The sequence below is a fragment of the Vombatus ursinus genome, unplaced genomic scaffold, assembly GCF_900497805.2.
Source record: "Vombatus ursinus unplaced genomic scaffold, bare-nosed wombat genome assembly UNPS02014822.1, whole genome shotgun sequence".
Taxonomy (NCBI): domain Eukaryota; kingdom Metazoa; phylum Chordata; class Mammalia; order Diprotodontia; family Vombatidae; genus Vombatus; species Vombatus ursinus.
Window position 1 is genome coordinate 16,013,625 of NW_020954600.1, and position 19,486 is coordinate 16,033,110.

Sequence of the window (19,486 nt, forward strand, 5' to 3'; positions counted from 1 at the left end):
GAAGAATATATATGTTTATGTGTGTATGTATGTGTCTGTGTATAGTGTGTGTGTGCATATATATGTATGATAATTAGAAGAATGTATATATATACATATATAGCTAATAATGTTTTCCCTCCCCCTTGAGATTCATATAGGAAGGACTTCTTTATTTGAACTAATAAAAAATCATGATGTTCTGAAAATATGACTGCCTAAACAACAGAATTTTAATGCTATAGTAAGCATCTAAATGATGGAATAGAACAGAAATAAAGAATTCTGGGTGAAAATGGGATTTAGAAATAAGTTTCCCCTTTCATTTGTTTTATATATATATATATATGTATACATATATATATATATATATAAATTCTGAAGATCTTCCCAAAATAAATGCTTAAATTTAAGCCTTCTGAACATTTACATTTTAAAATATTTTACAATGCTTCTTTTACAGTGAAACGAGAAACATGATTTTTAAATTCAGTAATATAATCCACAGATTTACACAAAGAGAAATAAAACTTTGAAGATGATTAATTTGAGTATAAAGGGAATTCTGAGGGGAAGTCCTGAGTAAAATATAAAAAAAAAAAAATCTTCCAGAGTGTTCTGCCTCTTGCATTTATTTTTTAAATATAGTAACTTATCTATTTTAGTAGCTGCCAATAGGCACTTGCAAGTAATTATGGCTGACAGTACATTTGCACATCCTACTTGTACCCAGGGAGAACAGAGTTAAGACTCCAAATGCACATTAACATAGGAATCATGGCAGTTTCTGCTCTGCTTGTTTACGTCATCTCTGCTTGGAAACAGCCTGTTCACTGTTGATTATTCCAGGACCTTCTGGGTCCACCCCTAGAGAGAGCTTTGAAAACAACATTCTCTATGTGATTACAGAAATCACTGAAGGTGCTCGGTACCTGCGGACAGGAGCCGTCGAATCCTTCCTCAGACACGATTCTCTGGATGGAGTGAAGAAGCTTTGTGTAGCCATGGGTCAGAGCACTGTGGGTAAGAAACAGCTCATGGAGTATAAATGAGTTGATTGCACAGCACATACACAAAAGTCAATAAAAGTATTAGGTGATCTTTCAGTTCTTGAGCCACAATGAGTTTAGCATTTAAGTAAAAGGTGTAAAGGAATAAAGTTATACTTGTGAAGATCCTAAATACAAATGAAGATATTCTGAGAACAAATTGCAATTGCCTCATGTTAACTAGTTCAGTGCCCCTGATACATTGGGAAAGGTAAAAATCTGCAGAGACTAAGATGGCTTAATTATGTCAGGCTCAGTTACCTCCTAGAAAATTAATGATTTAGTGAAGCAACTTAAAAGCTGAAACCACTACAGCATTTCAGGAGTAATCATAGATAATTAACACATAGTTAATGAACTGCTATGCCAAGTACACCTGATCAATGTCCCGATCACCTGAGCTCATCTTCTAGCAGTTTTAATTTTCTCACAACAACCTGCTTTAATAATAGTAATTAAATAACTTGATATTTTAGCATAAATGAAGAAAAATAGGCACAGTCTCCAGTGAATTTAATATTTCCTCCTTTCTTTTCATATACACACACATATGACTATTAGGATAGTAAATTTTTGGCATACAGTCTAAAATTATTCACATTACAAATATTTCTCTCATAAACATGGAAACTCTTCTCATTACTGTTAGCATTTTGAAGCATTTTATAAGCATTGTGAAGACTAAGTTAATAAGGTTCTGGAGAATAGCTGTTCCATGTGCACTTAAGCAATTTTGTGGTACAGGACCCCAAGTATCTGCTTTATGGTGAAAAGCCATAGAACAATCATGCAGACAAGAAATGCTTCAAAGACAGACTAATGTGTAAAGCAGTGAGACACGATCGGAAAAGCTAGCCAATATAATAAAGAGACTGCACTAGTGTGAGGAGATTGGAGGCTAGCTGGCTCAGCACACACATCTGAACAACTCTATAAAGGCCATTATTGTCGATTAACATTTGGCTATCATCCACAGCTGGACACCTAGAAAGATGTGGGACATACGCAAAGATTAGCCTCTGCTGAATGTAAAAGGAGCAGTGAAGAATGAAAACATGTTTACTACTCTGTTAAAATACTGTGTACACAGAAAAGAAAGGTAAATAAAGGTACCTGTAGGTAGCAGCAGCTATCATTTTTCAAAAGGGAAGCTCTACTTGCAAACAAAGTGAAAAGGAGAACGTCGTTGGGAGGAAACATCTCTAATGGGCAATAACATCATGATTTTATATATTAACCTGTGTATGTCTGTGTTAGTGAGTTCAGTTGACTAGAACACAGTCTTAATTTTTGAATATGATGGGTTCAGTTCCCCTATGGGCCAGTAAATTTTGAAAAGGAGCAAAAAACAAACCCAACCTATTTTTATGCTGCAGTTTGTATCTCTATGTGAGTTAGTCATTTTACAAATTCAAATGTTGGTCCAAGAGAGCCTAGGCCATAAAAGATGAAATACTTAGGGCATCTTTTCTCCCTGAAGAAGCAGAAATGAACTCAAGACTACTGATCATGGGTCATTAGGAGTTCATATATTTACAAGACAAAGTCTGTTAAGGCTTTCCTCATACACAAAAGGTTCCTCTAAGTATGCATTTTATTGTGTTATTTTTACTTGTCTGGATAAAAATTAGGTGTGATATTGTGTATTTTTATCCTGGAATGCTGTATTACCTACACCACAAACAATATCTGTTGCTTCTGCCACAGTCACACATTCTTAAGTAGATTCAAGTAGGTTCATTTCAATTCTATAAGCATTTCTTAAGTGCCTATTAAGTGTCAGGCTCTGAGGATACAAAGACAGGAAGAGTTCCTGTACTCAAGTTTACCTTCTGGAGGAGGGAGTGGGGGAATGGAGGGTGAGGAATTTAACATGTATACAAGATAATCTGAGGGAGGAAAAAGAGAGCACTAACAAAGGCAAAAGGAGGAGAGGAGAGGAGAACAGAGAAGAAGAGACAGAGAGGAAGGGAGGGAGGGAGAAAGAGGAAAGAGAAAGAGTAGAGAAAGGAAAGAGAGAAAAAAGAGAGACAGAGAGAGAGAGGGAGAGGAAAGAGAAGAGGATAGAGGAGAGACAGAGAGAGGAGAGAGAAATGGTGGAGTGAAGGAGTGAGAGAGAGAGAGAGAGGAGAGACAGAGAGAGGAGAGAGAAAGGGCGAAGCGAAGGAGTGAGAGAGAAAGAGAGAGAGGAGAGACAGAGAGAGGAGAGAGAGAGAGAGGAGAGAGAAAGGGCGGAGTGAAGGAGTGAGAGAGTGAGAGAGAGACAGAGAGACAGAGAGAGACAGAGAGAGAGAGAGAGAGAGAGAGAGAGGAAAGGAGTGTGCATCCCAGGCACAGAGGTGGGGAAATGGGTTAGTGAACTCCGGGGAACAGCAAGTGCACCAGTTTGGCTAGAACGTGGAGTGTGTCAAAGGGAATGCTATGAAGCAAGTCAAGAAAGATAAGCGGAAGCCAGTTTAGAGAAGCCTTTAAACGCCAAACTGGTTAGTTTGTCATTTATCCTAAAGGCAAGAGGGAGCCACTGAAGACATCCCTGTGCTGGGAGGAACATTTTGGCAGGCATGAGGAGGATGGAGTGGAAAGACAAGAGATGCATTCACAGACCAAGTATAACACATGGGTGCAAGATGAAAAGGTCATGAACCGAGCCAGTAGCCCTGTGAGTAAAGAGAAGCGGGCAGATGTAAGACATACTGTGGGAGTAGAACTGACAAGAAGTGGAAGCTGATTGCACACGGGGGCTGAGAGAAAAAAAAGTCAAGGCTGAGTCTGAGTGCTTGAAAGGACGATGGTGGTCTCTACAACAATTGGGGATTTTGGAAGGGTGTTTTAGTGATAGGAAGATAATGAGTTCCAGTTTGGACATGTTGAATTTGAGATGCCCACAGGCAAGATGTCAAGCAAGTAGTCAACCCAGTGGAATTCAGGAGAAAGATCAGTGTGGTGTCACGACTTGTAGCTTGAGGTTTAGTTATGGAGACCTGGATTCAAACGGTATTTCAAATACTTGCTAGGTGTGACTGGACAAATCACTTAATCTCTCTTAGCTTTAGTTTTCTCATCTATAAAAGGAGGTGAATACTAGCAGTAACCACAGGATTGTTGTGAGGATCAAATGAGAAAATGTGTGTAGGATTTGAAATGCTACATAAATCTGAGTTATCATCTTCCTTATTGATAGATTGGGTAGTAATTTGCATAGCGATAATAACTGAACCCCTGAGGAAAGGTGTGTGTGATGAGTTTTCCAAGGGAAAGAGTATGAAGAAAGAAGAGAGGAGGGTACAGGGCAGAGGTTGGGGATACCCACACTCAGTGAGTGGGAGATGACTGATGACCCAGCCCAGGAGTGTGAGGAATGGTCAGACTGGTAGCATGAGGACTGACAGAAATTAGCTACAAAAAAATCAAGGAAGGAGATCAGATAAGAATTGGCTGGGGGTTGGGGGGTAGGGAGGAGATGGTGGAAGGTCACAGTATCAAATGCTGCAAAGAGGTCAAGGAAATGAGGTTTGATAAAAGGGCGCTGGATTTAGCAATTAAGAAATTATCAGTAAGCTTGGAGAGGACAGGCTCAGTGGAGAAGGAGAGATGGAAGCAAGGCTGTAAGAAAAATGAGGTGTAAGAAAATAGAGGCAATGAGTAGAGACACATTTTTAAGAGTCATTAAAGTCTATCTAACATTTCCCTGAAAGAGTCGCTGACTCTGCTGCTGTGAGAACAGCAACGACCCCACATGATATTCATGAAAATATTTTAAGCTTCTTTCTCACTTCAAGGTTGCCACTCTGTTATATAAACAGTGAAACATTTTCTCAAATAGGGTAACTCTTCTAGGAGAAATAAATATTTCCATTACCAAAATTAAAATAAAAAAAAGGCATGAATTTAAATTGGATTGATAATAAATATAAAATCCCTTGATAACAGATATAAAAATCCCTTCTTCTCCCCCCGCCTCCCTTTTCTTGTATTTGTGGTAAACTAGTAACACAAACACCAGGCAGATAAGGTAGATAGATCTCTTTGGTACAATAGTGATGGGATGAGACATAATGAGGAATTTGAACATTACTTTCTAAAAGTTCATATACCATAACTGGCTGAAAGACCCACTTTTTATGGCACATGGATATTTCCCTTGTGACAAGGCTATCTACAGCCCACGCACACTGCAAAGGATGACTTGTGTGTGTTAAACAATACATCAAGGACCTCTAGAAGAAAAAGTAGGCAAATGGATGGCGTTAGGGTGTCAGTGGTACTGTGAAATCTAAAAAACTTCAACATTAAAATATTAAAGGAATCTGAGGCTAACACAGAATGGGTTGCAATCTGTACTAGTAGGAGAGAGAACCACAGCTATGAGATAATGGAGCCTTCAAAGTACTGAAGCAAGTTCAGCTATTATTTTGTATTTATTTTAAATAAAAATCCCAAACCTCCAGTGAACAGTACTTACTAGGAGCGTAATTTTCAAGCCTTGCCTAGAGCACACAAATGTCTTTCCCCTGCTCTACTAAATACTTTACTGAACCTTTTGATAGTGAATTATTATATGTAATTCAATTTATACTTTGAATTATGTACAATGAAAATGTTATTAATAATAATAATAATAGTTAGCATGTCTAGAGATTTGATCCACACAACAACCCTGAGAGGTATGTGCTATCATTATCCCCATTTTACAGATGAGGAAACAGAGGCAGAGAGATGTTGAGTGACTTGCTCTATCCACTGCCCCACCAACTACCTCTAAATGTTAATTAAACCTAAAAGCTGATTAGGCACAGCAAATTTATAAGATGCATATTCCTCTGGAATTATTTGTAACAATATTTATTTGACCAGAACAAATATAATAGTTTATTTTTTAAACTCTTCGTTATTTTAATTTTAATTTTGCTACTAAAATGTTTAAGTATGAAGAGTTTTATATATATATACATATATATATATAAATAACATATATTCTTTTTTTTTTTTGTCTAGTAGGCTAGTAACTGATAAAGTAGGAATTATCAAGAAGGTATCCTGGTTACATACAAACATGATGCTGACTTCCTTACTGATAGTTTCTAAGCATTTAACACAGGTTAGGTTATCAAGGGTATGACAAATAAGCCTATTATCTGTAAGTAGGACCCATTAGGAAAGACAGTTTAAATAGTTTAAGCCGAATTTACCCAGAAATCTGTGTTCTACATAAATATAGCTTCAGCTAAGTTTCTTTAAGGTACATAACAGAAGGCCAACAAATAACAGTCGGCCAACAAGCATTTAGCAAACACTTACTACGTGTGAAGGGCTGTGCTAAGCACTAGATAAATAACAATAAGCAAAGGCAGCACAGGCTTGATTTCTGTAACATTAAATAACTTGTAAAGGATAATAATACATCTCAAGTGCCTATGGTTAACTATATAGAACCAATATATTGGGGGGGTGGCTAAATTACACAGAGCTGCTGGGACTTGAAGAACAAGTTTCAACTTTCTTAGATTAAAAAAAGCAAAGCTGTCACTAATATACATGCTACCAAGAGGGGAATGTAATACACGTCAGGTGCTTAGATGAATTTTTATCTTTTGTCCAGAGTTCAAGGTTCTACACTTGGAATATGTGGCCTCCTTTCATTTCCTAAGTCAAAGGAAAGTAGGAGCAATAAGTGGAAAATGCCTTTTTGGGAGGAAGGAGTTGATGCAAAGAACCAGAACTCTAGCAGCTTGCATCCACTGCACAAAGGGCATAACCAAAAGGTACGCACAATAAATAGAGAAGCGCAACAGTCTGGGGCCATTTAAGATAGGGACAATCACTGAAGTGTGATAACTAATGTTCACAGTGATCTGCCTGTGTTGTGAAGAACAGAGGAAATTGTGAACGATTTAGGAAAGCAGGAAATAGACATTTTAGAAGAAAATCCATAGAAAATCAATAAAAAACAAACACACAGCTGTGCTTAAATGGGTGAACTTCAGTTATCTGGAAAATTTTCTTCTGTGGAACATTTCAATGATCCTGGATGTATGAAATATTAAAATATTTTTTTTTAAATTATCACTACTTTCCCTTTAAGCTTTAAAAACTATGCTTTCATTAAAGGATTTCAGGATTTGGTGAACAAAGTTATATTTGTTGTATCTATTTGGCTTCTGTTTAAACGAGTTGTATCATGAACTCATTGCCCATCTATCCCTCCTGCACCCCCTGCCCATGAAATCCATTCCCTTTTAGGACAGCTTTACTATTAGGAAATGCTTCTTTAAAATTGAGTCAAAACTTGCCTCCATGTAACTTTCCCCATATAGCTCTATCTCTTCTCTCTGGGGTCCAGCAGAATGTATCTAATCCTTCTTCTTAACAAGTCTTTGAAAATTTTAAGACTATCATCTTGTCTATCTTACCCTAAGTCTCTTCCTCTTCAAGCTAAACTTGCCTAGTTCCTTTATCCAACTCGAGAATGTCATGATTTCACATTTCTCTATCACCCTGGTCACCTTTTTCTGAATATCCTCCAGCTACTTAATGTAACTTCTAAAAGAGGACCCAGAGATGAGCACAGCACTCAGATCAAGTCCATGCAGGGCAGAACAGACTGGAACAATCACATCCCTTGCTCTGGAGAGCATACTTCTCTCATCATAACCCAAGTCTCAAGGAGGTTTTTAGGCTGCCTTGTCACACTACTAATTCATAGGGTTTACATTCCCGTGGGCTTTTCCCACCCAATCTGCTTCCTATTCGTGTCTCTGACACCCTAGACTTGTGCAGGTGGGGGTTCGAACCAAAGGTCAGGACTGTACACTTGGTCCTATGAAACATCTTATCCACGCTCATCCACTTTTCCACCTGCTGAGACTTTTTTGGATCCCCATTCTGTTACACAATACATCATTTCTTCAGCTTCTTTTCATAAGAAAACCTGACAGAACAGGGTGAAGGACAGAGTGCTTTTTAAGACCACTGAAAACCTCATTCCATGTTGAAAATGACCAATTAATCAATACTCTTCAAGTTGGATAATTCAACCTGTTCTGAACCTGCCTAACTTTACCATCATTTAGTTCACATCTTTCCAACTTGTCCACAAGGATATTGTGAGAGCTTCTCCAACATCTTGCCAACTAAAAATAGTACCAGCAACTCACATTTATATACAGCTTTAAGGTTTGCTATGCCCTATACATATTATCTTTTCACGTTATCTTATGTGATCCTTTCAATAACCCTGTGATACAGGTGTTATTATTTCCACTTTTCAGGTAAGGAAATGAGCTTAAAGAAGTCAAGGGGTGGGGCAGCTAGGTGGCAGTGAATAGAGCACCGGCCCTGGACTCAGGAGGACCTCAGTTCAAATCCAGCCTAGACACTTGATACTTACTAGCTGTGTGACCCTGGGCAACTCACTAAACCCCAACTGCCCCCCCCCCCACACACAGAGTCAAGGGATTTTGATCAGGGTCACACTGATAACGAGTGTTGGAGTCAGGAAATGAACCAAAGTCTTCCTGACTCCATTACACTATAGTGACTAACATAAATATGAAATCTAGTTATACCATGTCCATGGAATTTTCTCAGTCTTGTAGCCCTGTCAAAAATGAATAGTAACTTTACTAAAACATTAATGAAATATTAAAATCAATTCAGAACAACTCTTTAAGCCTATCCTTTGCCAGAAGACAGTCCATCTATCCATCTCTTCGATGCCTATATTGAGGCATTTCCCTACTACATGAAGCCAATGGGAGAAATGAGATCCCAGGTGGGGCCATGACATGTTTCTCTAGAAAGGCAGGCTCACTGTCACAACACTGGCTCAGAGACTCTGGACAAATTGCTTCAACTTTTTGAATCTGTTTCTTCATCTATACAACAAAGCTAATAATTCATGCATTAAATACTTCACAAGGTTATTGTAAAGAAAGTGCTTTATAAATTTTAAAATGATATACAAACATAAAGTATTATTATCATTGTTGTTATTATTATTATTATTGTTAAAAATATCCCACTTAAAAATCCTGAGAGAAAGGGAGAGAATGTGAGGGGGTTAGGGGGAAGAGACCCATATTTCTCACAGTAATAATTTCCATTTTCTCAAGAAATTATTTATTTCAGTCATCAGAGTTATAGTAATACAACAACCCACTTTTCTCTAGTTCCTAAAGATGTATAAAATACTTTCTTCTTTACAGACAGACCACGGAAGACCCATGGTGGTAATGAGAGAACACTAAATAAAATTTTCAACTTGGTAATCACAATTACCATATACCATTGAAATTCAACAGGTAGGAGATGATAAAATTATTTTAAGAAATTAACTATTCATCTATTTCCATAACCTAGAGATAAACCTAGTAAGGTACTAGCGAATGGAGAATGGATTTGGCAGGGAGAAAAATCTCATTATCTTGATAAGACTAAGTATTAACAATGCTAACAGAACAGACTATACATTATAAACCAAGGTTCCACTAATATTTTGGCAAATTCTTAACTAGATAAAGTATAGTTTGCCTTCAGTTATAAACTCTAAGGAAAAAAAATCAAGTATTTATTTGATCTACAGTTGTTCAGAAAAAAGGTCTATAAAAAATGAGAACCACTAATTCCTCTTCTTTCTATAAGGGATTTCCTCAACCCAGGGGTCTCCCCCATGAGCTACTTCAGCACATAAACCACATCACATAACAACCACTTCTTAGACACTCAGACACTTAGAACCTCAGCCCTGGATTTCCCGATCCATCTTGCAATCTTGGTGCTGACCTGCATAACTACAGATTTATCCTCCTGAAGAACCAGTATGACAATGACTCTGAAGGCAAGGCCAGAACCCAGGGTATGAGGTACCTTCCCATACATGATGCCATCTGATCCACAAGAGTGTGCAGTAGGCAGGCAAGTTTAGCACAAGGAGGTGATGAACTATCTGAGCGTCAGGGTCAGGGACTAAGTCAGGGTCAAGGACAGGGACTGAATTCAGTTCTTTTGACTTCTGGTTCAGGGCTCTTTCCATAGCCAACTGTGAAGAATGGAAACATTTTTTCGTGTAACAAAGACCCAGAGATTTTAGTGCAAACTCAGTATGCATCACCAATGCTGACAGACAAACAAACTTGACAAGGTAGTATCAGCCTGCCTTAAGAGAACCTTGGTGTCCAGAAGAAAGTGACAGCACTATGGGTGCCTCCCCAAGTCAGACCATATCTGGAGTCTGTTCAGAGCAGGGCATCATATTTGACAAATGTCCTGAGAAAGGTATCTATGAGGGCAAAACGCCTTGAGTGTGTGCCAGATGAGGACAGTTTGAGGGAATGGAGAAGAGAAAATATAGGGAGAACATGATAAGCGTCTTCAAGTATCTGAAGGGATTAAACTTGTTCTGTCTGGTTCCAAAGGGGAAAACTAAGGCATGAGTATAAATATACAAAACACTTACTTTTGATTTTATCTTTGCAACATCTCTTGAATACTTGAATTTTGAAATCTCTCTGACACTGTCACTACTCTAGTGCAGGCCTTCACCACCTCATGCCTGGACTATTGTAATAGGGTGTAGTAGGGTATAACAGGGTGTCAAACTGGCGGTGGGTGTAAGTGTCCAAGAAACAGATATCAATCTGGCATAAGGCAAAGCTTTCTGACAAGTGGAGGTGCTAGGAGAGAGAAGAGGCTGCTTTGGGAGGCAGAGAAAGGGTCCCCCAGTGTGCATGACTTCAAAAACATCAACTGAAACTTCTTCAAGCAAAGGCTGGTTGAACATTTGTTGGGGATCTCACGGAAGGGGTTCCTTCTTAGATACTGGCTGGATTAGATAACTTCTGTGGTCCTTTCCAACCCTGAGATTTTGAGATTTTCCCTACAGAGTCTGGCACACAGGACATACATCTGCTGACAATAATGTCTTAGCTACCGCTACTATCACCACTCCTCTTCTTCTTAAGGTACATAAAATATTCCCTTTCTCAAGTGGTAGAAGCACAGCTGAAGATGCCACATCTTGGAGAAAGACTCTAAAATGCATGTCCTTAATTCTATTCCTAAATCTGGGGCGGATGAATGCTGCCAATAATCTAGAGGTTAGGTTTTGTGGATGATTAGAACACGACACACCAGTGCACCTGGACCAGTTCTGTCATCTAGTCTCAGTGCCTTTGGTCCAGGCAGCATGGTCATGGGCAGAGAGATGGTCACTAAATCCACAGGGGCTGATGAGAACACCAAGGGAAGTAGTACAGAGGGAGAAGAGAGAGGGTCTAGTTCACAACTCTGAGGGAGTTTAGAGGGCATGTTTATATTTAGAGGGCATGATATGGATGATGAACCAGCAAGGGAGAGTGAGAAGGAGCAGTCAGAGAGGTAGAAGGAGAACCAGGAGACAGTGGTGTCCCAACGAGTATGAAGGAGAGAGTCAAGGAAGCTGAGGACAGAGAACAGGCCACTAGCTTTGGCAGCTAAGAAATCATTAGTGACTTTGGAGAGTGATTAGGTTGGAAGCCAAATTGTAAGGGTTAAGAAGAAAGCAAGAGGAGACAAGTGGAGGCATCTATTGCAGAAGATCTTTTCAAGGAGTTTAATCACAAAAGGTAGAAGAGATATAGGAGGACTAGTTAGTGGGGATGGAAGGAGCAGAGGAAGGTTTTTTCAGGATGGGGGAGACATGGGCGTGTTTGTAGGCAGTAGGAAAGGAGCCAATAGACAGGAAGAGATTGGAAATAAGTGAGAAAGCAGGAATGACAGAGAGAGGGGGTAAACTGCTGGGGGAGACAGGATGGAATGGGATCATTTGAGCAGGCAGAAGTGTTAACCTTGGCAAGCACTAAGGCCAGTTTATCATTCAGGACAGGGATGAAGGAGGAGAAAGTGACAGAAGACATCTCAGTGATAGGAGATAAAGAAGCCCTTAGCAAATGGCTTCAATTTTATTTGTAAAACAAAATATAATGTTGCCATCACCCACAAATGCACCATTTTTATGTTTATGAGCTCTGAAGCTCCCTTAGCCTATCACAATCAGTTGGAATTCAGCTTCTCGCTCTGTGTTCCAATACCAAAGCCCTGCTTTTCATTAACACTGTGAGCTCTAATCCCTTGACTCCTCCAAGCCATCATCCTTATACTAGCTACACTCTCCCCTTTACTCATCAACCCCTTGGTGAACCACTTTAACTATACACTGTCCTCTTCTTTTGAGTCCTTTGCTCCTTGACAAGCCTTGGCCTTGGATTGTTCTCACCATCCAGTGATTTTGCTCTCACCCACACGCAGCTGAATGAAGGTGGAAAAAATCAGACAACTGTCCTTACTGGATCCACTACAAATTTATGTTATATCACCCCAAATGGGCCCTCACTTTTGCTAGGCAAACCTTTTATACCTCCCTAATTGACTCAATAGATCTCTCCCTACCTACTGTCTGCTTCTCTGTTGCCTACAAACATATCCATGTTTCCTCCACCTCAAAAAAAACCTTCATTTGACGGGGCAGCTAGGTGGTGCAGGGGATAGAGCATCGGCCCTGAAGTCAGGAGGACCTGAGTTCATATCTGACCTCAGATCAAAACACTTGTCACTTACTAGTTGTGTGACCCTGGGCAAGTCACTTAACCCCAACTGCTTCAAAATAAAACTAAAAAACCTTCATTTGAGCCACTCATCCCTGCTAGCTATTGTTCCATATCTCTCTTGACTTTTTTGGCTCAACTCTTCCAGAAGGCCGTCTACAATAGATGTCTCTCACTTTCTCTCCTCTCACTCTCTTCTTAAGTCTCTACAGTCTAGCTTCCAACCTCTGCGTGCTCTGTTTAATTTTTTCTTACCTGACCAGTCTAATGGTTGAATTAATTGTGGTATATGTCAGCTAAGGAAAAATTAAAAAGAGTAGAATATTCACAGATTTATGTAAAATGAGAAAAGCAAATTAACTGATCAAAACTTCTGATCAGTCAGTTCTGCCACAGTTATTAAAATAGTTCACTTCGTTTTGGGTGGTTCTGCTACGTGAAGGTCAAGTAAAACAAACAAACAAACAAACAAACACACAAACAAACAAAAAGGCAGGCAAGGAAAGAAGCCAGTTTGGGATCATAACTTTTTCCCAGGGATAATTCACAAAGTACCCAAATCATACTTTCACCCAAAGATTTTCTTGAGTAATGTAGTTCCATGCTTTGTTCAAACCATTTCCTGTACTTAGAACAACCTTCCCCTTCTCTCTACTTCCCTAACTCCTACCTGTTTTTCAGATGATGACTGATGACTGAAAACACTGTGTATGGTCAGGCACAATTCGCTTTACTCATTTTTCAATGTGATAGGTTAGTCTAAATGTGCTGACTTACTCCAAAGAAAAACATACATAGAGCCAATTATTCAATATTTAGTGCAAATTTCAATTTTTTCCCTCATTTAAAAGAGTCCTGATTTTTACACTTCTTGTTGTTCAGTCATTTCAGTCATGTCTGACTCTCCATGACCCCATTTGAGGTTTTCTTGGCAAACATGCTAGAGTGGTTTGCCATTTCCTTCTCCAACTCATTTTACAGACGAGGAAACTGAGGTAAACAGAGTGAAGTGACTTACCCAGGGTCACACAACTACAAGTGTCTGAAGCCAGACCTGAACTCAGAAATACTGAGTCTTCGTGACTCCAGGCCTGGCATTCGGTCCACTGTGCCATCTAGCTGCCCACAATTTATACACAGATTCATAAATTTAGAGCTCAAAGAGACCTTATAGGTCAACTGGTCCAATCCCCTGCTGGAACATTGAACAGTTCCCTCCAAAAAGGTGAAGTTGTATAGTACATTCTCCAGGACAGTGGTTACAATCTTCATTATGAAAAGTGTGGACAACTATAAAGCATGGTGTTATTCTTTTTGAAATGAACCAGTTAAGTTCCTTTTGGTGAGATGAGCACACACTTTTCATAAATTAAAATAAATCTCATATGGTAGAGCAGCCATTTTCAAAATTAATTTAATTACATGTTTAAAGTTTAATTACATTTAATTAAGCATTTAAGTTTAATAGGAAATAAATGAATGATCAATTAAATGCCCTAAAATGAAACACTGCCTTGTTAATGAAAATCTATGAGTCTTCTTATTCCACTCTGAACTGCTACTTTTTTTTTTGAACTGCTACTTTTCAGAACAAAGGAAGCTTCCTACAAACGTTTTTAAATGTAAGATTGTAGCTTTAAAGAACTGTGTCTGTACAGAATCAGGAAATATAAAATATTACTGTAGTGTTAGCATTTGTGTTTTTCATAATGACTGAAAACAGTTTTATCCTGCTTTATTTTTGAATGCGGTTATACTTTATTTTACATTTTAATTTCATAGTACCTCTTATAGCCTTAGGAAAACAATTTTTTAATGTTCCCATTTTCCCAAAAATTGTGCTTTTAAGGACAAGAAGAAATTTCACAGATTTTTTTTAGTAGATAAATCTGCACTGTATTTATTGAAAAACTTTAATTATCTTTTTGTGGATGTTTTATTAGGTTTTGTTTTCTGCAGGTATCCCTTTGCCTATTTTTGTAATAGGAATTCGGCAGTACTTAAATTTTATTTAAAAATATTACATGTTATTTTATCAGGGAATAAAAGTACTTTAACACTAGGTAAATTTACTAGGAAAATTTCAACCTCTAGATTGATAAGAAACCCCTAAACTGTTACTGCTTCTCATTTCAAAATCAAAGGAATCTATTCAAAGAAGAGTCGGCAGGCTAATCCTACATTTATTTAATGTTTAAAATGTGCCAGATGAAACACGGACCCCAAAAGCTTGGGTTTCGTGTTAATTTTCCCCCCTCTGGACTGACTGATAAATCTTGTTTTCTTATCAGTAAAAGTACGTGTGGTTTACACAGTACAAAATTCATTTTTAGTCATTGTTGCTACTTCCACCCCTCCACTTACACAGCCACCACCCTAGTTCAGTCCCTCATCGACTCTCCCCTAGACCACCACAGTAGCTTCCTAATGGGTCTTCCTATCTCGATTCCCTCCTCTCTAATCTTTCCTCCATAGGTCTAACCTGCAGCTCCTTATTAAATGTAGGATTCACTATAAACTCCTGTTTGGCTTTTAAAGCTCCGAACACACTGATGCCCAGCTACCTTTCCAGCCTCATTCTACATCTCACCCCCTCACACACTGTGGGGGCGTGGCCAAACTGGGTTGTTTGTAGCTCCTCTCACATGGCATCCCATTATCTGTCTTGAAGCCTTAGCTGGAACGTACTTCCTTCTCTCTACCCACCTCTTGGACTAGCTGGATTCCTTCATAGATGAAGCCCTCCTCTACATGCTTTTCCTTTTTCCTTCCAGCTGCTAGTGACTAAAATTGTCTTTTATTTACATTGTAAGTACTTTTATATGTATATATCATATCTTGCAATAGAATGTAAGCTCTTTGAAGGTAAGGACTTTTTAATTTTTTTTTAAATTTCTAGCACTTAAAATAGTGCTTGGCACACAAAAGGTAATTAATTAATTGATTGATTATCAGTATTTTAGTCATTGTTGCTACTTATTAATATCTTAGTTTTAGTGATCTAAAATACTGATAAAATATTCTGACTTCTATAAACCAAGGTGCCAAGAAGCAGAAGAGGTATAAGTTCTGTTTAATAATCAATGCATGGGCACACAGAATGGCTAAATTGACTTAGTCAAAGCTAGGAATGACAGATATCCTGCCTCTGATGCTCTTAAGTCCATCCAAGACAGATTATTTTTGAAAAGAATAAGAGTAAGGAAACTCTTATACTGAGTCATTAGTTAGAAAACTGGAGAAATGATGTGAAAATACACTATGCTACCTAAAAAGCTGTATCTTTACTTCCCATACTTAGAAACAGGTGATAGCTGTATAGCATGAATTCAGTAGAAATGGGGTAGAGACACAGAATTAGTGAAGAAAAATACAAATTGAATATATTACTTTTAAAATAGAGAATTGTTTATTAATATTTGTTACAGAAGGCTAACTGCACTTAGAAGAAACTAGTTTTTCTTGGGAAAATACAGACAATAAATTGTAATCCTCTCTTTTTCTTTATGTTGATGACTAACTTAATAATAAAAATAAAATAAAAAAGAACTGAAATTGAGGATTGCCCAAAAGGCAAACAAAAGGTTCATGGGATGAGCAGGATGCAACAAATTATAACCAAAAAATAACAAAGGAGAAATAGTGCAAAGGATGTCACAAAAGAGCACGTAATCAGAAAGAAAGTGGGCTGATCACAAGGCAAAAGTGAAGGACAACTAATGGGTACCCTGCACTCCTTACTGGTGTCCTTGCAATTTAAAGGAAACTAAGGAAGGCCCTCGACCCCACTAGAAGGATCCTCTGTGATGTACTTCTGGCAGGACATAGCCAAGACATGGATGGGATAAGAATACCCACATCAATGACATCACAGATTCAACGGAGTACTTTAGTCTATCCTGTATGGCAATTAACACCATGATGTTGGAAATGGAGAAATACTCTTAGATTTGGCTTAGGAAAAAAAAGAGTGGGACAGAAGAATAATAACAGGACCCAAGATGAATGATTGGATGGAAAGATCCTTATCATTAAGTCTATTGGACTATGGTAATCAAATATTTAGACCTTTTCCAAAATTGTAAATTTTCTTTCCTCTACTGTCATCCTTTCCTTATTTGTAGCTATTTTAAAATATCTGAAAAAACCTTCATAATTAAAATTATGTATTAAGCACACACTTGCATATGGAAGCTGCTCTGAGATATGAGTCACTGTACTTTTTTTCTTTTCTTTTCTTTTTTTTTAAACAATTTGTAAATTTCTTGTACAGGGCATTGAGTTGTCTGAAGAAAAGGGACTATAAAAGGCTAACAAGTAAAGAAAAATTGTAGTGGCTATTTTAGAATGTAACCTCTTGGCAGGTGGGGATCATTATATTTACAAATGTGTTTGATATAGCTTCTGGAAAGCAGTCATCTAGATGAATAAGTTTTAGGTGTGTAAACAACGGATTTTTTAAAAAAAATTCTAATTTCTGAGTGTCAACAAAGTTTTTTTTTTTTTCCCCAGGAGTGAAGCAAATATTGCTCTTACCATTACCTATATGAATGAATTAAAAAACTCATTAAATACTTATGTGCAAAGGCCACTAGTAATAAATAAATAGATAGATAGATAGATAGATAGATAGATAGATAGATAGGTAGATAGATAAAGCAAGGCAGTCTCTGCTTTCCAGGAGCTCACATTTTAACAAGTAGATGCCATACACAGGACATTTTAGCTGCAAGTCAGATGGAAAGGACCAGAGAAGGTATGTAGATGGGGCAAAGTAGATGGTAAAGCATCTTCTTTAATGCACTGACAAAATCATCCCTTTCTCTGATGTTAAATCATTTGACAATGACAAGGGCTTTGATGGTGAGAACTTTCTTTTCCAGGTCCTTGGAAGCAGGGGCTGCCAAAGTTTAGTCTTAAATTCTACGGATGCTTCTTACCACCAGCTCCTTACTATGAAGCTATTTTAGGGTAAAGCAGGTGACCTGGCAAGTTTTTATTTTTCCATATGTAGTACTGTACTAAATATTATTTGATATGATAGCTTTTATCAAGTACATTTTGTTGCCTATAGAGTACCGATTACTACTCATCTGGACAAAGATTTCCTTTTGCTTCTTCCTGTAGCTGTAAATCTCCATTCTCTCTGCTTAATATACTTCTGTTAAAGAAGAGTGAGGTCAGTGATAAAGGATCAAGATGGTTGTAAGTCAATGGAAGAAAAAAAATCAAGAGATGACAACCCTCTTGATAAAACATTAAATTTAACTTGCAAACAGCAAATACTAGATTCCACTATCTTTGTAACCATCTGTAAGTTATCAGCAAACGCAGAGCTTAATCATTTCACATATTTGGGTTCTGGTCCTTGGGAAAATTCTAATGATGACTTAAGTTCTAAAATATAGCTATATGTTGTAAGATGAGAGAAAAAGATGTCATCCATCAGCACTGTGAAAAGAGGAGTTCCTACAATCGTGGCCTTGGTGGCACAGTGCAAATTGAGGCTTTCAGAAGCTATGCCAGGAGTACACAAACTGGTGAACCTTCCAACAAGCTGGAAATCAACCAATCAATCAACAGTTATGAAGTGCCTGGAATGTATAAAAATCTAGAATGAGTCCGGCGATGGACATTAATGCTGCTGTTTGTAAACTAGCCTGCCACACAAAGGAGTAGCTATCTGCATCAGTGAGGAGAGAATTCTCACCAATCAAATCACAGACTCTTGAAATAGTGAAATGTTAAATCTGTGGAAACTGTAATTGAGTCTGAACTCTGGTATTTTTTTTTCAATTAATATCATCATTGCAAAACAAAGCAGATAAAAATAATGATGATAAGAATGATAATTTACCATTGTAAGTGAGAGTTTTTAAAGTGCTTTCAGACGCATCAGTTTACTGGAATCTCCTAACAACTCTATGGACAGTACCTGCACTGTAAGCAGAAAATCTGGGCTGGAGTACTCTCTCTGAATCTCAGCTTTCTCATGTGAAAAAAAAGAATATTACTACTACCATCAGTAGTACCAGTATTACTGGTACTAGCACTACTACCATTACCCATCTCTAAGGACTGTTGTAAGGACTGTGGTATATAAACTTTAAAGCACTATACAAAATGTGAGTTTATCCCTATTTGTATCTTGCAAATGTGGAAACCCAGGTTCACAGAATTCAAGGTTACTTAAGGCTATACAGCTACTAACTGGCAGACTAGAACCCCTGTCTTTTTTGGGTTTTTTTGGACATTCATTCATTCATTCATTCTTTCAGTTATTTATTTATTTATTTATTTTTAGTTTTGGACATTCACTTCCAGAAGATTTTGAGTTCCAAAATTTCTCCCCATCTCATCCCTCCCCCCACCCTAAGATGGCATGCATTCTGAATACTCCTTCCCCTAATCTGCCCTCCCCTCTATCTCCACCCCTCTCTTATGCCCTTCCCCTTCTATTTTCTTGTAGAGTAGGATAGATTTCTATACCCCATTGCCTATATATCTTATTTCCCAGTTACACGTGAAAACAGTTTTTAACATTTGTTTTTAAAATTTTGGGTTGCAAAATTTTCTCCCTTCCTCCCACTGAATCCACCCTCATTGAGAAGGCAAGCAACTCGATACAGTTTATACATGTGTAGTCATGCAAAACACTTCTATAGTAGTCATGCTGTGGAACACTAACCATATTTCCCTTCATCCTAATCCGCCCCCTGTTTATTCTATTCTCTCTTTTTACCCTGTCCCTCCTCAAAAGTGCTGGCTTCTAATTACCCCCTCCCACAATCTGACCTCCCCTTTATCATCCCTCTGCTCTCTTATCCCCTTTCCCCCTATTTTCCTGTAGGGGAAGATAGATTTCCATACCCAATTGAG

General features: G+C 38.1%; 1 protein-coding gene across 1 annotated transcript in view; it reads right to left on the minus strand.

Moving 5' to 3' along the window:
* The window catches only part of ELP4 (elongator acetyltransferase complex subunit 4), a 265,396-nt gene that overhangs the window by 182,831 nt on the left and 63,079 nt on the right, over positions 1–19,486 (minus strand). The window contains exon 6 of the mRNA XM_027837873.1: positions 912–996. Within this exon, the coding sequence (XP_027693674.1) occupies positions 912–996 (85 nt within the window). The remainder of the gene's footprint in view (positions 1–911; positions 997–19,486) is intronic.